At 39.0% G+C, this 18,706-nt stretch overlaps 4 protein-coding genes across 5 annotated transcripts; 1 reads left to right on the top strand and 3 right to left on the bottom strand.

The window, feature by feature from the left end:
- Window positions 1-975: 975 nt before the first annotated feature.
- LOC106412026 (serine carboxypeptidase-like 45) lies at window positions 976-3,854 on the top strand. Its single transcript, XM_013852917.3, has 9 exons — window positions 976-1,336; window positions 1,419-1,520; window positions 1,598-1,684; window positions 2,253-2,345; window positions 2,434-2,513; window positions 2,600-2,881; window positions 2,962-3,086; window positions 3,194-3,404; window positions 3,487-3,854. Exons 1-9 carry the CDS (start codon window positions 1,096-1,098, stop codon window positions 3,634-3,636), a joined length of 1,371 nt encoding a protein of 456 aa, XP_013708371.1. The 5' UTR covers window positions 976-1,095; the 3' UTR covers window positions 3,637-3,854.
- Window positions 3,102-6,519, bottom strand: LOC106412027 (protein NEOXANTHIN-DEFICIENT 1-like). Its single transcript, XM_022702644.2, has 13 exons — window positions 6,206-6,519; window positions 5,570-5,649; window positions 5,376-5,459; window positions 5,227-5,290; window positions 5,090-5,136; window positions 4,877-4,931; window positions 4,755-4,793; window positions 4,403-4,571; window positions 4,231-4,294; window positions 4,097-4,153; window positions 3,780-4,021; window positions 3,466-3,632; window positions 3,102-3,385 (listed from the first exon to the last, which is right to left on the bottom strand). Exons 2-11 carry the CDS (start codon window positions 5,632-5,634, stop codon window positions 3,826-3,828), a joined length of 840 nt encoding a protein of 279 aa, XP_022558365.1. The 5' UTR covers window positions 5,635-5,649; window positions 6,206-6,519; the 3' UTR covers window positions 3,102-3,385; window positions 3,466-3,632; window positions 3,780-3,825.
- Window positions 6,520-11,504: 4,985 nt separating this feature from the next.
- On the bottom strand, window positions 11,505-12,890 carry LOC111206186. Its single transcript, XM_022702561.2, has one exon. It carries the CDS (start codon window positions 12,888-12,890, stop codon window positions 11,505-11,507), a length of 1,386 nt encoding a protein of 461 aa, XP_022558282.2.
- Window positions 12,891-14,958: 2,068 nt separating this feature from the next.
- Window positions 14,959-18,375, bottom strand: LOC111206220 (poly(A) polymerase I). 2 transcript variants are annotated; one of them, XM_022702645.2, is made up of 13 exons: window positions 18,173-18,375; window positions 17,885-18,098; window positions 17,615-17,712; window positions 17,439-17,522; window positions 17,138-17,268; window positions 16,993-17,065; window positions 16,879-16,924; window positions 16,685-16,794; window positions 16,499-16,606; window positions 15,946-16,005; window positions 15,792-15,853; window positions 15,390-15,705; window positions 14,959-15,319 (listed from the first exon to the last, which is right to left on the bottom strand). In XM_022702645.2, the coding sequence occupies exons 1-13, from the start codon at window positions 18,275-18,277 to the stop codon at window positions 15,122-15,124; spliced, it is 1,605 nt and encodes a 534-aa protein (XP_022558366.1). In that variant the 5' UTR covers window positions 18,278-18,375; the 3' UTR covers window positions 14,959-15,121. The 2 variants fall into 2 exon arrangements, with proteins under 2 accessions (XP_022558366.1, XP_048614513.1); XM_048758556.1 differs by lacking the exon at window positions 15,946-16,005.
- Window positions 18,376-18,706: the final 331 nt, after the last annotated feature.

The following is an 18,706-nucleotide window of genomic DNA, read 5'->3' as shown; positions in this document are numbered from 1 at the left end:
TCCGCTTGCTTCACCTATTTTTGTTTCAACAAATTTACATGATTTTAGGACAACTTAGTGAAATATGACATAGGTTTCATTTTCTAAAAGTCGATTACTATGCAACTGTTGCGAAGAACATCATCTGTACACTCAAATTTCAGAGTAATGTACTTTATAGGAGCCAAAAGAAAAACGAAAGATACAAAAATAATACAGCATAGTTTAAAAATTCTATACGCTGAAAAAGTAACCCAAAAAAGTTATAAAATTGCTGAAAGGCATAATTGCATGCAATGGTCTCTGCGAGTGCATGCCATTGTTAAAAGTTCATTTACACGCATACATATCACATACCAAACCACTCTTGTCGTTGTAATTCTTCGAATTTTTTACCTTATTATTTCCTTCTCTACCATGCCTAGCTAAATTTAAATTATAGCTGGACCAGACTCATGTTCTTCTCAATCTTTTATAGTGTAGCTGTAACCATCTCAAGTGCCGTGGTCCACAGTGATATTTATAAGGGATTAGTTCTGCGATAATTGAAACAAGTATGTGGAGTATGATATCTTTTTGTTATTATTAAAATTTGAATTGTGAAATCAACAAATATGAACTAATAAAAACAAATGAGTGTAGTTAGTGCAAAATATGCATATTATACCGAAATAAAGATGATTATAATGGAATGGAGACCATAATAGATGTGGAACAATTAAAATGATAGTCATAATTATTAAATATTTTCGACTAAAACAATTTTTTTTATCCAATTTTCATTTTATAATTAGATATAATTGATCTTTATAGTTTTGAAAAAAAAAATCAGGCTTTGTCAATTAATAAAAAAGTTATATGTACAAATACACGGATGCTCCCTCCCGAATATAAGATTTTGTGGAATTAGTATTTTGGTTTAAAAAGCTTTGGGATTTCGGGGGATCAAAATAAAAAGGAAAAATACATGTGGACTGCAGCACTTGATATAAATGCCAAGAAGCAAGTGGGAAAACAAAGACTCCAAAGTCATCACTTGTCTCCTCTTCCTTTCTTCTCGGGCCTCGGCAACAACCACAACACACCAAAGAAGAAGAAGTGACATCAAGACACATCATGTCTCCTCCTCTCCAATGCTTTACAATATCCTTTGCCATAGTCCTGTTTCTGAGCTTCTCCAGTGTTCTGTCTCACTCCGACCGGATCACCCGTCTACCCGGTCAACCCCGGGTCGGATACCAGCAGTACTCTGGTTATGTCACCGTCGACGAAAATAAACAGAGGGCTCTGTTTTACTACTTGGCCGAAGCTGAAACCGATCCCATTAATAAGCCTCTGGTTCTCTGGCTCAATGGAGGTTCGTTTTCATTTTTGACCCTTCCATATGTTTTTTATTTTTTATTTTAAAAGCGGAGAACAAATGTGGGTTTGGATGGCAGGACCTGGATGTTCATCTTTGGGTGTTGGTGCATTCTCAGAGAACGGACCATTTAGACCAAAAGGACCTGTTTTGGTCAAGAATCAACATAGCTGGAACCAAGGTAATTAAAGCCTTTTAATTCCACATTTCAACTTTTGATCAGTTCTTGATTTTCTTGATTTTTATTGGTGGTTGCAGAGGCAAATATGTTGTATCTAGAGACACCTGTTGGAGTTGGATTCTCATATTCAACTCAGTATGAGAGTGTGAATGATAAAATCACTGGTTAATCGCTTTCGTTGTTTTCTTAATTATTTGTCAAATTCCTAATTCTTGTTCTGAAAAGAAATGATTATTCTTACACTTCAAGCCAAAATTCTTTAGAGAAACTGTGCTGAATCTATTTGATTTAGACTTTGCATAAAGAAAGGTACCACATGCTTTTGTGTCTTTTTCCTTTCTCTGAACAAAAAAAACAAAATTTCTAACCACCATCAACAAGACAGTTTTTATAATAGATAAAAAGATCTAAATTATTTTTGTTTTTAATTTAAAGATTGCAAATCTTGTGATAATGATGACGATGCACTGACCTGTGAATGCCATTCCCTGTTTTGTTCTCCTTTTTACATGAAATGAAAACTAACAATATAGTTATATTTTTTTCTCAAAGAATAAAATTTCAGCTTTTGTGTTCTTGCTCTGTCTGAAGACTGACAAAAAGAACAAAAGAATTCAACCTTATTTGCATTTCACATCTGAATATAACTGTTCTCTTCTTCTTCTTGTTTCTTTCTGTTTGTCTTCACATCTCAAAAGTTATTTCTCTCTTTTGTCTTTTTATCCACTTCAGCAAGAGACAACCTTGTGTTCTTGCAAAGATGGTTCCTCAAGTTCCCTCACTATCTCAATCGAAGTCTCTTCATCACTGGCGAAAGCTATGCTGGTAACAACTTGTTTTATTTCAGCCATTTCAATCTCTTCATTGTACATACTTCTTTTCTTTAAGAGTTTCAGTTTCCATGCAACTGTAGGCCATTATGTTCCCCAACTAGCTGAGCTTATGATTCAGTACAACCAGAAGCACCATCTGTTCAATCTCAGAGGAATTGCTGTAAGCTTTAAGACACCATCTCATCCTCCACTTATCATATCTATTACAATATGGTTTTTTTTTATATTTTCCTGTTTGTTTTGTAGATTGGCAATCCGGTTCTGGAGTTTTCAACTGACTTCAATTCCCGAGCTGAGTACTTCTGGTCTCACGGCTTGATCTCGGACTCGACTTACAAAATGTTCACTTCTTACTGTAATTACTCACGCTATGTGAGTGAGTACTATAGAGGGTCAATGTCTAGTATCTGCGCTAAAGTGATGAGCCAAGTTAGCACTGAGACTAGTAGATTTGTTGACAAGTATGATGTCACTCTCGACGTCTGTATTCCCTCTGTGCTATCTCAATCCAAAGTCGTAAGCCCTAACGTGAGTCACAAGTCACAACCCCACAAACATAAAATATAAGACATGTGTTTATGAACTTTGTTGATTTTTTGATTGAACAGCAAGTGGGAGAATCTGTGGATGTATGTGTTGAAGATGAGACGGTGAAATATCTAAACCGAAGAGATGTGCAGGAAGCTCTTCATGCTCGGCTCGTGGGAGTACGCGAATGGACAGTTTGCAGCAAGTTAGTAGTATTCACCTTCTTCTCTTAATAATTTTCAGATGATTGCTTTTGATGTTAATAGTTTTAATCAAGCAACTTATGTTTTTGTTTCCTCATGATGAATACAGTGTGCTTGATTACCAACTGCTTGATGTGGAAATACCGACCATTAACATCGTAGGGAGCCTTGTTCAAGCTGGAGTTCCTGTTCTTGTGTACAGTGGAGATCAAGATTCAGTGATCCCGTTGACAGGAAGTAGAACCTTAGTGAGCAGATTGGCCAAACGATTGGGACTGAGAACAAGTGTGCCTTATCGAGTCTGGTTTGCAGGACAACAGGTACACAAACATCACTCCCTAATGGTAAAGAAAAGAGATAAAATAAAAAACAAAAACTAACCCATTCGGTTTGTTGTTTCAGGTTGGTGGCTGGACTCAAGTCTATGGAAATGTCTTGTCATTTGCAACAGTGCGAGGAGCTTCACACGAGGTCCCATTCTCACAGCCTCAGAGATCACTAGTGCTATTTAAAGCGTTCTTGGATAGTCATCCTCTTCCTGAAGAGTTCTGATAGTTACCATGATCTGTTAAGCTTATGTAAAGATTTTGGCAAAAGGTTTAACCTAAGAATATGGTTTATTTAATCGGCGAAAAAGCCAAGAAAAGAAAAGCGGAAAGATTTGTTTTATTTTTGTTGTTGTAAAAGATGTGAACCTTGTAGTAGGAAGGACGTGTATGTTCTTGGAACTTGAGTGTTGTGTTAAACTACAACAGGAGCTTCTACTTGCATTGTTAAGTCTTTAAATGCAAGAGCTATGATTGGTTTTGATAGCATTACAGCTACACTTAACCTCCTTTCATTTTCATGCAACTCTTGTGATGAGTGAATATTCTCTCCTGAATCTGTCTCATTGTCCAAAGGATGTGATACTACCGCAGGTCTCACCGGCCTCACCCTGTAAATATAGGCTCCTTTCAATAAATGTGTATTCTAGTGAGAGATTGGCTTTAGGTCAAAGCAGAAACATCACCTGCACTGGAGGTGGCATGAATATTTGAGCAGGTTCGGAAAGTACTTTGTATTTCCACTGTCATTATATGACATTCTTGATGAGTTTATTAGCCAAGTCTCCAATGAAAGCAATCACAAGAACCAAAGTCTTACCTAAAACTCGGTAGTGACATTTTGATTGCTGGTCCCATCCAGTTTCCGAGTTTTTTCTCCATTTCTGAGGTTGCCAGTTCAAGACCATAGTCAGATATCAAAAACATGACACAATTTTTCTCAGATTATAATACACATAGGCTTAAGTCAGACCAAGAAGCAAAGAACTCACCGTCTGATCTAAATTTGATACTGCAGATATCAGCAGAAGCAGCACCATCAACTTCACTAACCTTAACCTCCACCATATCTTCAGGGTGAGACATAGAAGTTCCTAGCGTAAATGTGTCCAATAAACCAAAAGTTCTCTCCCTTTTCCCCTTTGGAACTGCTGTTATTTTCTATTCACAACCACAAAAGTTACTTCTCCAAGAGTTTAGGAAGAATGTCTCCACTTTATGCATACAAGATTAATTTTGTTTTTTTCCTCATTTGATAGTTTAAAAGAAGAAACTTAATGAGAGCATAATCAGTAATTCTCAAAATCTAAAAATCACTGTTGAGACCAAAGATGAGGCACCAACTTTTGAAAATCTTGCAACTTGGCTTGGTAGTCCTACTTCCTGCAACACCACCATGTTATGTAATGATAGTGCATCATTATCATTCAATCTCTCAACATTAGAGACAAAGTAGACCTATCTACCTTGCGTCCGTGATGACAAGCCTCATCACTGTTTACAAGCACCCTTGCGGCCCATCTAAACGGATATAAGAAAGATGTAAACATCACTACATTTGATAAGTATGTATCTAATTAACATAATATTCTCCAACTTGGTCACTTGAGAGTCAAACTTTGCTTTACTAAAGAATGATATATAATTTATATTAGTGTAAGAAGGGGGAATGAATATACGCGCATGATGTAGGAGGGTTCCATACAGTTCCTGCAATCACCACAAGCTGTGAAAAAAGCGACAGACAAAAGTAAGAGGAACGATCAAAGAATGTTGTGGAGCGATAATTTTGAGTAAGTTGGGAGCAAGAAGAGACCTCATCGAAGACACCAGCGGGGCTATCATCGTAGCTAGCGAGGAAAAACCCACCAAGAGTGTATCTGAAAATCCCAAAAGAACAATAATGGTTTTGAGGAAGACAAAATTAAAAATAGAAAATGAGCCATATAAGAAGCTTGTCTATACCCAAAAGCTTCAACTAATCGAAGCTCCTTAGGGATGAATGCTCGAGCAGTCGCAGCCTTCACAAGATTAATCTGATATAAGGCACTGAAACCAAAACAAGAAGAAAATTCAGCAAAGCATATACAAGAAGGAGAAGAACAGCTTGAGACGTTCTTGAAAAGCTACAAAAGAAAAAAGAAAAAAAAAATTCTTGCCTTCCTTTGAATATCCATGGAAGTTTGGCATAGCAGGATGAAATCCTTCTCTCTACAACATCCATGGAGAGGGATGCTATCTAATCCACACAGGGAAAAAACATGACTTAGGAGACAAGTTATGAAGATAGCTGAGTGTAAATATCCAAAAATGACATGAAAGCATCTATTAGCTGCACGACATGTAAAAGTATAAAATTATACATAACCATTGAGAAGAAAGATAAAGAGAATCTCAAACACATCACACATGGCCAGATAACTCAACCATATCCAAGTTGTCTGCTCTTAAAACTGTAAAACATCTACTTTGGGTATATATTCCTTAGCAAGAAAGTAAATCCCAGAAAGGAAAGAAAAGGAAGCACTATATTGATTATGAGAAAGCATACTCAATGTCTCAACTTTCGATATTAAATCAAACCAGTCACTATGGAGTATGGTCTATGTGTTCAGGCAGTTTTGTCTTAAAAATTCCTTTTCCCGACCAGATTCAGCAACTGCAAGTGGGTTTCTAAAGACAATTCTTAAACGATCATCATGGATAAACCATGAAAGGTGAGTAGCAACACAAGTAGATTCCAAGAACTACTACATGACAAATGCTACTCCGAAAAATAGAAAAAGAAAACATACAGTGAAAATAATGAACGTCGTTAAAACCCTCCTGAAGAATAAAATCTTCAACCGGCTTGAGCAGGGTTCTTTGAGAAAGATAAGAACTTTCAAGAAAACAAAGAGTGGGGAGTTTCTATTGTGTAGATTATTAAAGTAGTAATAAATGAAAAAGAAAGAGGAACCGACAGAGAGGGTGAAGGTTCGTTGGTGATAGAAGAAGATAGGCTTTGGTTTCTTCGTCCAATCATAAAGACTTTGTCTCTCTTTTTCAAGCTTTTTCTTATTTCGCGCCAATCCCAAGTTAACGTCATCTTCCACCTTCTCTCATTTGCTTATCATTAATGATTGTTTATTTATTTTTTCTTTTAATTAAAGTAGGAATAGTTAGGTTTAAACTTTTCTTTCTGCTAAAGATTTACTAGAAATTAGGTTACTTGGCAAAATAAAGTTATTGGAAAAGCTAATTTGCTAAAATGTAATTAGTTTTAAATATAGAAAGAAGGATAACTTAAATTAAATATATATATATATATATATATATATATATATATATATATATATATGCTTAACTGAAAGCGAAATAAGATTTTTTAGACTAGTTAATGGGTTGAAAATAATCATCTGATAGGAAATTTAGTCTTATTTGCAAAATAAAATATGGTAGATCTTTAGATTTGCATTTAAATGATTTAAATATCGACAAAACTATTTCTAGATTTGGAGAGTGATTTTAAATATAACACAAATATGTTCTAGAATGTCTGTCTACAAGATCATTTAAAAATTTTTAGTTAGGTTTATTTTATTTTAATATTCTTACTTACCAATAATATTATTCTACTTAGCCTTAGCTATTTTTCTTGCTATCATTCCATGATGCATGAGATGAGGAGAATAATTTACAGCACATAAACATCCTTAGAAATTAAAAAAAAAAAATTAACATGAAAATGTAAGCTTTTCATAGTTTCAGACTTCTTTTTTTTTTTACGCTGGTTGTATTAAAATTATAAAGAAAAACCTCCAAAAATATAACACACACCTCACATAAGAGGATTGGGAGGAAGAACAAAAAAACAATAGAGAATAGAGACATAAAGTTAAAAAAAACAGCAAAGGGAAAAGACACCAGTAGGTGCTTAAAAGGCGATTATTCGCACACCCGTAGAGATCACAGAGCCACCTGTTAGGGGCTATAGATCATGAGGCAGGGCCTCTCTTTGAATGGTGTGAGCCAACCAAGCAGGGCCTCCTTGAGCCACATACGATTGATATCGTTGATCCTTGGTGACACTCACTGCAATGAGTTTAGCCACTCTGTTCTTCTCCGGTTCAACATGATTCAAGGTATAGGTTGAGAAACGATGGAGAGATTGCAAAGTTTCTTGAATTAAGTATTGGACCTCAGGAAACTTAGTAGGGTTTAGCAGGGCTTCCGCCATCATAACACATGAGAACTCGATGATCACTTTGTCAAGGTGGAGATCAGAAAGCGCCATGATCGACCACGCAAGAGAGCGAAGCGAAGCTTCCAACTCAGAAAGAACACCAGAGAAAGCTCTTCTGCTATGTATCACAGGATTACCTATCTCATCTCTGACAATCCAAGACGCACCACTACCAAGATTGCTAGGTTGCCAAGAGGTTCCAACATTGCACTTAAGCAAACCTCGGGGAGGTTTGGACCAGGTTCTCTTAGGAGTCTCAATTGTAGGTGCCACACCAGGGGTTGCAGTCGACTCAACACATGAGTTAACAGTAAGCCACATACCCGCTTCTTCCATAGCTCGAGATAGAACCAGGGAAGGCTCCATTCTCACATGCTCAAAGATAAAGCCATTTCTAGCTTTCCATATATGCCATAGGACCCATGGAAAAGCGAGACGCACACCCAAGGGGAGGGACGGGTTTCTGCTACACTTCAAGAGATGGAAAAGGTTTAAGAACATCGATGTTTGAGAGTAGCCAGCAGTAGGAGGAGGAATACCGGATAGAGACCATACTTCCTGCGCAAACCTACACTGGAATAGAACATGACAAATAGATTCTGACGCAGACCCACAAGATACACATGTAGTGTCAAGGTGGATGCCTCTAGTACGTAATCTTTCCTTCACCGCCAAAGCTCCAGATAGAGCGCGCCACAGAAAATGTCTGAGTTTAGGGGATGTTTTTGTTCTCCATAGATCAGACCAGAGCTGTTTTTCAATGGGGGGCAAGGCTGGGAAAGGAGAGTTCATCTCCTGTAAGTCCACGAGGAGTTTGTAGCCGCTCTTCGACGAATATTGTCCACTTTTTGTGAAGCACCAGATCGTATTATCGTGACGTGAGGGGTTGATCTTGGTGTTGAGGACAAGTCGCACATCATCAGGACTAAACGTCTCTCTAACACGTGGCACTATCCATTGGCCAGAATGAACATCGATAAGATCAGAAACCTTCAACGTGAGATCCACCGGAGCTTCTTGTCTGTAGTTGGGAACTCGAGGGAGATCATCAAGCAGCCAATTTTCTTGCCACACAAGAGTGTTCTCACCACTGCCAATAGACCGCAACAGACCTTTCGCAAGAAGCTCTCTCCCATGAAGGATACTCCTCCAAGCGTATGAGGGTCTCGTACCAACAGAACTATCAAGGAAGTTACAGTTCTTATGGTAACGATGTTTGAGTATTTGCGCCAGCAGAGAGTTAGGAGAGCTCCAGAGACGCCAAGCCTGCTTGCCTAACAGGGCTTGGTTAAACTTCTCAAGATCATGAAAACCAAGTTCACCAACCTCTTTAGACTTGCATAGTTTCTGCCAAGCAACCCAAGCAATTTTGCTCTTATTATTGCCACTGCTCCACCAAAACTGAATCATAGCACTGGTCATTCTTTCACATGTATCTTTAGGAAGCTTGAAACATGTCATAGCGTAGATCGGCAGAGCCAGACAAATGGATTTGAGTAGTATCTCTTTGCCACCTTGAGATAGTGCCTTTGAGAACCAACCGTTCAGCCGGCCATGAAGCTTTTCACGGAGAAAGCTAAGTAACTTCCTCTTGGAACCACTGAAACATTCAGGTAAGCCAAGGTAGGAACCCTCTCCTCCTTCCGTATCGATTCCAAGAGCTACTTTGACCTCCATTTTGATTTCCTCAGGGACATTAGATCCAAAGATAATTGAGGCTTTCTGCTGATTTATCATCTGACCCGATGCATCACCATATAATTTAAGGCAGCGTGAGATTTCCAGAGCATCCTCCACACTCGCTCTACACATCAGTAGGCTATCATCAGCGAATAGGAGATGATGAACTGAAGGGCCCGTAGCCGCCAATCTAATACCATTGATTCTCCCATTCGCTTCTGAGTGGTTAAGGCAGTTCACTAAAGCTTCAGCGCAGAGGATAAATAGGAAGGGAGAGAGCGGGTCTCCTTGCCTAATGCCTCGTTCCGGTTTGATGAAGCCGTGTGAATTACCATTGAGAAGAACCGAGTAAGAAACAGAGCTCACACAACCCATGATCCAATGTATCCAAATTCTGTCAAAACCCATTTTCTCCAAGAGAATCTCGAGGAAGCTCCACTCCACTCTATCATAAGCCTTAGACATATCAGTCTTAATGGCCATGAAACTCTTATCCACTCTGCTATTGGTACGTAGTCCATGTACCATCTCATGTGCAATGAGGATGTTATCAGATATCAAACGGCCTGAGACGAATGCACCTTGAGTTTCTGATATGAGCTCCGGCAGATAGATTTTTAGCCGGTTACACAGAATCTTGGAGATAATTTTGTACTGTACCGAGCATAGGCTTATGGGTCTTAAGTCCTGCATTCTCGACGGTTTGGTGACTTTAGGGATCAGGCTCAGCTGAGTATGGTTCCACCCATCCGGGATTGTCGAGGTTGAGAAGAAAAGTTGAATCTCCTTAACGAGAGCAGGACCCACAATGTGCCAAAACCTTTGGTAGAATACTCCTGTAAGACCATCCTCACCAGGGGCGCTGCTTCCCTTCACACTGAAGGCTGCCTGCTTGATCTCATCAGCTGTAACCATTGCAGTAAGCATTGTATTCATCTCTTGCGTGACACTACTTTGGAATCCTTCAAAGAGAGACTCGAGGTCGAAAGGGTTAGTACTCATGAAGAGATCCCTGAAATACTCTACTGCTATGTAACCTTTAGCTCCCTCCGAGAAATGCTCACCTCCCAGCTCGTCTAATAACATGAGAATCCGATTCTGGATCTTCTTCCCCTAGACACAGTTATGAAAATACCGAGTATTCCGGTCCCCTGCTTTCAGCCATTCCTCCCTGCATTTTTGCCTCCAGTATCGTTCTTCATCCAAATAGGCAGTAGCTAGTTGCTGACGCAAGAGCTTCATAGAGTGAAAGTTGGGATGAAGCTTAGACACTTCAAACTCCAGATCAAGCTTCAACCGTGTGATCTTATCCTTCGAGTTGAAACTGGTATGGCGTTTCCACTTAGCAATGTCTTGACGACATCGAGCAATACGTGCAACAGTACAGGAATCATCCTCTTCAGCCCCACACCAGCTCTGCTTTATCAGGTCTTCAAAACCTTCCTCATCAGCCATTCTTTTATCAAAGTAGAACCTTCTCTTGTAATGATCTTCACTCTCATGAGCAAATCTGATTAGGAAGGGTCTATGATCAGAAGCCCACATATCTGAGTATTGTAAATGTGAGCGGGGAAACATATTGAACCACTCGTCATTCCCAAACCCTCTATCAAGACGACATTGAATCCAACCTGATTCTCTTTTCCCCGCCCAAGAGAAGATATTACCCGAGCTTCTAATTTCCTTCAACTTGCAGTTTTGAGCCATACTACGAAAGCCCCAAAATGTTGACTCACTCCTTTCTTCTCCACCAAGTTTTTCCTCATTAGACATAATTTCATTAAAATCACCCGCGAGGACCCAAGCCGTGTCTCTCACCAACCCAATATCAACAAGACGATCCCATACCGTCTGCCTCCTAGCTCGCACGGGATCTCCATAAATACAAGAGAGAAAGAAATCCAAAGGACCTGACGAAATCTTCATGTCAATAATCCTCTTATCACTAGACAGTATCTCAACATTGTAACTATCCTTCCACATCACAGCTAGCCCACCACTTAAACCATTAGGCTCCACCGTGAACAACTTATCGTAACCCAAGCTTTTTTGTAATCCAGAAACATACGCATATTTTTGTTTAGTCTCCATCAAAAACATGAAATCCGGAAAGTGTAGACGTCTAACTTCCCGAATTTTCTGAACTGTCTCAGTACTCCCAGCACCTTGACAGTTCCAACACCAAATGCTCATTGGGGGAGCAGCGGCTTCAATACGGAAGCCACCGTAGGGTCTGTAAGCTTTGCAGATTTGTTCTCGGACGCTGTCTGTGGAGGGGGAGAAGACTTTCTCTTTGCCTTGTTCAGGTGCTGAGAAGGAGCAGGATAAGAAGCCTGGGCACGACTGGTATTGGGTTTCCTCTTCCAGGACGGAGGCCTCTTCCTTTGGGTCTTGCTGGCATTTTGGTTCCCGGAGACTCGCCCTCCCGAGGAAGGGCCAAGCTGAAAACCCGACAGAACCGCAGTGGGAGCAGACGTAAAGGAGCCATTTGTAGCCGAAGAATCAGTCTCACCTTCCTCCAGAGATTGAACATAGCCTTCTAAGTAAGCTCCAAGTAAGAGGGGTCTCTGTTTTTTAGAGACCAGTGTATCGTCTTGATAAGAGAAAACGTGGCCTTTTCCTTTGTCTAGCTCATTGGTAATCCGAGTGATACGGACCGAAGCTTCAGCAGCACTATCAGCAATACCTTGCTTGACTCTTTCGATTCTAGCTCTGCGTTCTGTCTCATCAGCATGTGAGATATACAACATAGCCATTTTTTGGTCTTGCTTTGAAAGCTCCGGAAACATGGGAGGAAAACCAGGCGGGCCCTCATCCAGTAGTGAAGCTCTCACAATGGGAAGATTAGGACGAGGCTCAGGCAATGCCTCTCGGTCATTAGATACTTGTTTCTCCTTCACACCACCTCTACGCAAAAGTGGGCATCTGATCTTTTCATGGGTAAGGCGCAGACAGTGAAAACATCTCTTATGAATTTTTTCATATTCAAATTCAATGTTCACCGTCCCACCAGACTTGAGGTTCAATCTTCTGAATGCCTTGGCCGGGTTATCCAGGTTGAAGCAAACTTTGGCTCTGATGTAGTCCTTAGTCTGGGAAACCTTAGGATCGTAAGCAATAACATCAACTTTTCCAACCTCTGACGCCAGGCGGTACATAGTATCAGTAGTGAAGAACTCCACTGGGATATGCCTAATCCGAATCCACAGATCCATCGTTTTGAGGAAGTCATCAGGAGGGTTAGCTGTCCATCTCTCCAAAGCCATAGCCCAATGATTATAAGACCAGGGTCTATCTTTGAGGACCGTCTGTAGATCTTCCTCTCGCTGGAAAACAAACTGGAACCTGTCTTTCGAGAGAGCAATCCCTCGAACACGACCGTAAACACGCCACGCTGTAGGCATATAGTCTATCATTCGAGCCATGGACTGACATTCGGGGTTCAGCAAGCGGCCAAGGATACTAGTTTCATTCTCATCAATAACACGGAAACGAGGTTCATCAGGTAGGGTAAGGGGCTCTTCATCATCACCAATGGACATAGCTCTTATCGCTTTGTGGAGGAGGTCAGCCATGTTCGCAGTCGTCGGAGATGAATTCAGGGTAGAGCCGTGGTGGAGGAAAAAATTCTTTGGCAGTAGATCTACCGTGATTGAAGCAAATTTGCCATTAATAAGGCAAAATTCGGCCACGAATTTCTGAGAAATCATTAGTTTAGGAAAGAAACAGAGAATTTTGAGAAGAAAAGGGAAACAGGAAATAAAACTCTAGACCAGAGAAGGAAATAGGTGAGATGGAGCTGAGAAGAAAAGGAAATAAAATATAATTTCCAAAATAAAACACTGTGACAAAAGAGCCGATAAATGGTTCCACTAAAAACAAGGGAAAGATTTGAAAGATTAAAAAAGGCAACTAACGGTCATAGACCTTGCCGGAAATCGTCTCCTTTTAAAAGGAGAGAAGAAAATGAGACACGAAAAAAATGTAAGGCTATGATATGACTCTAGTTTCAGACTTCAGTAGCCTGTATATATGTTAAAATGAACAAAAGGAAGAGCAGAGGTGCGTTTGCATACGCTGGTGCGGCTTTTTCATTTCTTTATTAACAAAGTTAGTGAAACTCTTATATTTTTCTGATCTTCTATCTGTGAATATTCTAAAGCAATCATTTTCAAAAGAAATATTCTAAAGCAATCACTTTAGAAATATCTCACAATCTGCCATTCATAGAGATTCTGTAAGATCTATATATTTCATGTACACCTAACCTTTTCGGCATAATATTAATTTAATATACGGACGAAAATAAAGTAAAGAATGAAAAATAAAATACTCTGATTTTTAAGTAATCAAAGATTCAGAGGACGGGAAGGCCACGCTACCAAATTTTGGATTTGCAACAACCATATCACAAAGTACATTTCGAGAATATCAATATTTAGATCTGATCGATGAGATGAAACTAGTAGTGACATTATATGGTTTGGAATTTTGCAAAACGGCTAGGTTCGACTTGTGACGCTCTATAGATTTGCTTACGATGGACTACGATATTTGTATTGTCTACGTCAGAACATAAACAGATTTGCCATTTAAGTTTTCGTCATTAAATAGTTTTTGGAATTTTAGTGGAAGCCGCTTAATCAAATAGTTTGACTAATGGTTCATTAATGCTTCTACACCAGCAGGTTCAAATTTTAATTTTCGAAAAAAAAAACGATTTATTAAATAATTATGTAAGCTACGGAAGAAAGGTTTACAAGAGATCTTCAACATGGTGCAAGTAAACTCGGTCAGACGTGATCTTCGTAAGACGGTTCAGGTGATACAATTAGACGTAGATCCTTATAAGGCAGATAATATTGTCGGTTGTCGGTTGTCGGATCATTTATGTAATCTTTTTCATAATTGTAATATCATAATAAATCATCGCTAAAAAAAAAAAAATTCTTCACAAATTATATGGAAGCTAACCGACTTTTGAATGGGTTTATATAAAATAAACACATCATGCATAATCTTTAGACGATAAATATTCAGATAAGTATTCAAATATTACTTTACAAGAAATTCCATGAACTAGTGCTACAAGTAAAAGAAATAATCATTTAACTCATAATCACGCCTCGAAATTAAAGTTAAGCTTAAACATCAGAGAGTTGTTATCTCTTACGAGTCTCCATGTAGGCATAATCACGAAGTAAATAATTAGAAAATCGAACAGAAGAGATTACTATTCTCTCAGCTTTTTAGTTTTCTTAATAGATGAGCTCTATATTCTACAGTTTGTTTTTAAATTCGTTGAATTATAATTAGATAGATAGTAAATGTTATTTTTGTTTAGGAAAGGTATAAAATTAATTGTTTTTTAATATTTGTGTAAAAGTCTAAAGGGTCAAAAGATTTGACTAAGTTTATAAAATTAATGATTTCAGAAATTAAAGAACTAACAAAGAGAATGATTTTTTACAAATAAATGTCACTAAGAAACCTGCCAAAAAATAAGCCAGTTTATAATTCTGAAAAATATAATAATAACTCTTCCTAGCAAAGCTTGTATTTTCATAAATAATATGAAATTTTGTCTCCATGGCATCAACTAAAAAATATTTGCAGTTTTTGTAATTTTCTTTGGGTAACAAAGGCAAAAAGAACATTTTACATACCAAAGATATTCAATTAATTTTTGAAACTTTGGAGTTAGTTAACAATAAAAAAAAATTAGAACCTCATCTATTTTTTTCCCAAAAAAAAATAGTTGATACTAATCTGAAAATTGAATGTGAAATGAAGAAAAATTCTAGGCTTAAATCTTTGGAGGGTAAACGGTATCAAAGACAATCCTAGCGAAAACACGACGTGTCTCGTGAAAGTCTCCAAGAGCAAGAGACTTGTAGTTTATCCTGCGGTCTAAACTTGGCACACCTCTCTCTCCATCTCCCTTCCTTCTCACACTTCCAAACATTCTCTGCACTCTCTCCAACAATGGTCTCGACATGAACACCTGAAAAAACAACCCCAGTCAAAACATCTCTAGTAGATGCAGCAGCAGTAGTGTGATCACAATGTGTTACCATATCAGAGCTTGGTGCTTGCGGGTATTTGCTCATCGCGTTAGCTAAGTAGTCTCGATCATGCATCTTTTTCGCAGCTGATTTTACAGACTCTGCTAAGCTCATGACCTGCTGCGATAGTTTGCTGCCAGCAATGTCTTTGTCTTGAGCGGACAGTTCTTGGAAGTTTGAGTTGTGCTGTTTTGTGTTGCTCTTTGCGATCTCCATGGCTTCGGATAAAGATATGTCACTGTAGATGGCAAGACAGTAGGAAGCTACGACGGTGGGATCCCGAGGCTGGTCGACCAATGCTTTGTGAAACGCTAAGATCCCAATCCTGAGGTTATTATTCTTTCCCATTATTGTTAACTTGGTAAATCCATTTACTAAAATAGATGTACCAACAAGGGAGAGGTTTCTAACCAGAGTAGCTCGGCGCATGGTCGATCAGGTGCTACAAGTCGGTCAAGATTGCGAAACATGGACTGCAAGTAAGAGGCTTTAAATCTGTTAGCCCTATGGAGTCTTTTATTGCAGTCTCTAGTGTTAACTAATACTAGAAAGAAGAGTTAAGTACCAGAAGCATGTTGGACCTTCCATCACGTCTCCTGAACCCTTGGGAAACAAAATAAGATGCCTGCGAATAGTTTAACCGATTTAGAATCAATACTCAATATGCACAACAACACACTGCTACTAGAGAAGATTCTTCACCAAACCTGGATATAGGCCCCTGGGATTTTGAACCTAACCGAACTCGCCAAACCGAACCAAAATTTCGGTTAGTTCGGTTAGAAGTTCAGTACGATTCGGTAGGTTTTCTAAAGAAGTTCAGTTTTTAGTTTTCTTCTTTAAAAAAAATTACACCTAAACCATTTCAAAAACCCAAACCACCCTAACACAATTTTGAACCGAACTAACCGAAATAACTGGATTTAACCAAAACTTTAGCAAAATTAAACCAAAATCTAACCAAAATCAAAAACTTCGGTAGAATTTTCAAAAAAAGAACTAACGGAGTACTGAACCAAACTTTATTTAGGATTAGTTCGGTAAGATTGTGCACAAAAAAAAAGTTCAGTTAACTACCCGAACCGAATAAACCAAACTAAGCGAACCCACAGGCCTACCTGGATAGGTAGAAGAATCTCCATGAGACCAAATCTCCATAACAACCTTAAAGAAGCTTCTGCAGACCCATAGGCCAGCATATAATTGATTTCCATCTGGACCCTTGACTGCAGAAGACGAGAGAAGATGTTCAGTCCAAACCTCGCAAGAAGAAGGAGAACAAGAGAAAAGAAAGAGAGATATACAGGGTCAAGTCTCAGCAATGAAGTAGAAAGCTCCTTCACAGAAACAGCAACGTCTTTAGTCAAGCTGAATCCTAACCTCGCTGCAATCCTAATTGCACGTAAAATGCGAGCTGTAAAGTGAACACCATTACCATTTTTGAAGCCTTTTGCAAACAAACATACGTCATACTACCACCATTGCATCTAAAACTGACCTTTATCCTCTATAAATGAAAGCTTTGCTGCAGATACTGTCCTCACCTACAGAATAACTAGACTGGTTAGGACCGTGTCAATTGGTTTCTATAAAAAATGATTAGCTTGCCTACTTTAGAGTTCTTTATATCTTCAACTCCTCCTATATAGTCATACACTACGTTCTCCAATGGATCAAACATCAACCTGAAAGATCCAACATATGAATGTTAATGCATTCTGTATTAAGGATTTTAATCCATAGATAAATGTGCTTACCCATTGACAGTAAAATCACGCTGTAAGCAATTCTTCCAACGGATGTAGTCACGTTCATTGCAGCCCACAGGCTTTCTGAAGTTCTTATTTGGCGTTTTGCCAGTCCTTGCTGAAGTACTAAAACTTGACACCTGTTACATTGAACCACTCGACTAAGTCTTGAGGGAAGATATATTAAGAGAAAGTGTTCTTCCTCATAGGAGAAAGAAACCGAGAGCCCTATTTTTCAAGCCCTAGCTTACTCAGATGATAAGTGGTTATGACATAACTTCATGTGAATGAGTGAAAACATTGAGCAAACCTCTATGATGATATCATCGACATAAACATGGCAGATGGGAAACCGTCTTCCAACGATTTGGCATCGGGGAAATACTTGCCGTACCTGTACACACACAAGGGTGATTCACAAATGAGACAAGATCTTAGGCAGAAAGGTGGGATAGCAAAACTAATGTGTGTAGTTCCATTTTAAACCTCTTTGAGTTCGGCAGAAGTGATGACATCAAAATCCTTGGGGATTCTATCTAGTATAAGATCCCGAACACAACCTCCCACTAGGTATACTTGAAACCCTGGAACATCAAAAAAAAAAAAAAAAGTGACGATTTTTGGCGAGTTCTATGAAGAAACAACACTAGAGCTAATGTTCCACATACATTAACTTAAAACTGTATAAAGCAATCTCAAGAGCTTGAGAGGGGTTCACATTAGGCTAACAAAGGCTGAGAAGACGCAAAAAGTTACCTTTTTTCCTGAGCTTATTGAGAACCATGCGTGTAGATTCAGGGATCATGGACCTCTGTATACCAAACTCATTAGCATCTAACTTCTTCCACGGCGTCGTTTTATCCTTACTCTTCCTTCCTCCCCTAATATCCTTACCGCTGCTCTCTTCCTTGCGTGGCTTCACCAGGTTTCTCGGTGCCGCGATTGCTCCAACGCATCCGCAACGCCCAATCTGTTAAAGTTCCCACTAGAGAGGTTTAGCCAATGAGAATCAAAGAAGGAAAGAGACGGAGACGGAGACGAAACCGTAGGCGTGCGGAGGGAGAAAGGGAGATCTCTGATGGAGCCACCATAGCAAGGACGGCAAAAGACTAGAGCTTTCGATGAGATAGCGAAAGAACCATACGCCATTGTTGTAAAAGCTTCTTCAAGACATTGCGAGTCAGAGAAGAAGATGGAAGACGGGAATCAATCTCTGAGGCAATTGGATCTGAATGAGAAGATAGGGGCTCAAAATTAAATTAATGGGCCTTTAAAGCCCATCAAAACGTTGAATCAGTTGGTTGACTCGTTGTTATAGGGGCTCAAAATTAGATTTCACGCAAGGAAGAAAGCAGTGGATGATGTGACCGGATGATGAGACATGTGGAGAATTTAAGCTTCGAGAAAGATGAAACATTTCATATGGCAGGTTTTTCTGTTGTTGAGTTGAGTGGCAACAACGGAGACTCATTTATAGACATGTCAATTACTACTGCAGATAGAGACTGTCCTGAATGTGTTGGTTTAGTAGAGTTCATTAATAATCTTTTTCAGTGTTCTTCGTTCTTAAAGGTTTTA

This window comes from Brassica napus, chromosome C5, assembly GCF_020379485.1.
Source record: "Brassica napus cultivar Da-Ae chromosome C5, Da-Ae, whole genome shotgun sequence".
Taxonomy (NCBI): domain Eukaryota; kingdom Viridiplantae; phylum Streptophyta; class Magnoliopsida; order Brassicales; family Brassicaceae; genus Brassica; species Brassica napus.
Note: the sequence above shows the minus strand (reverse complement) of the source record. Positions and strands in the feature narration are given on the sequence as shown.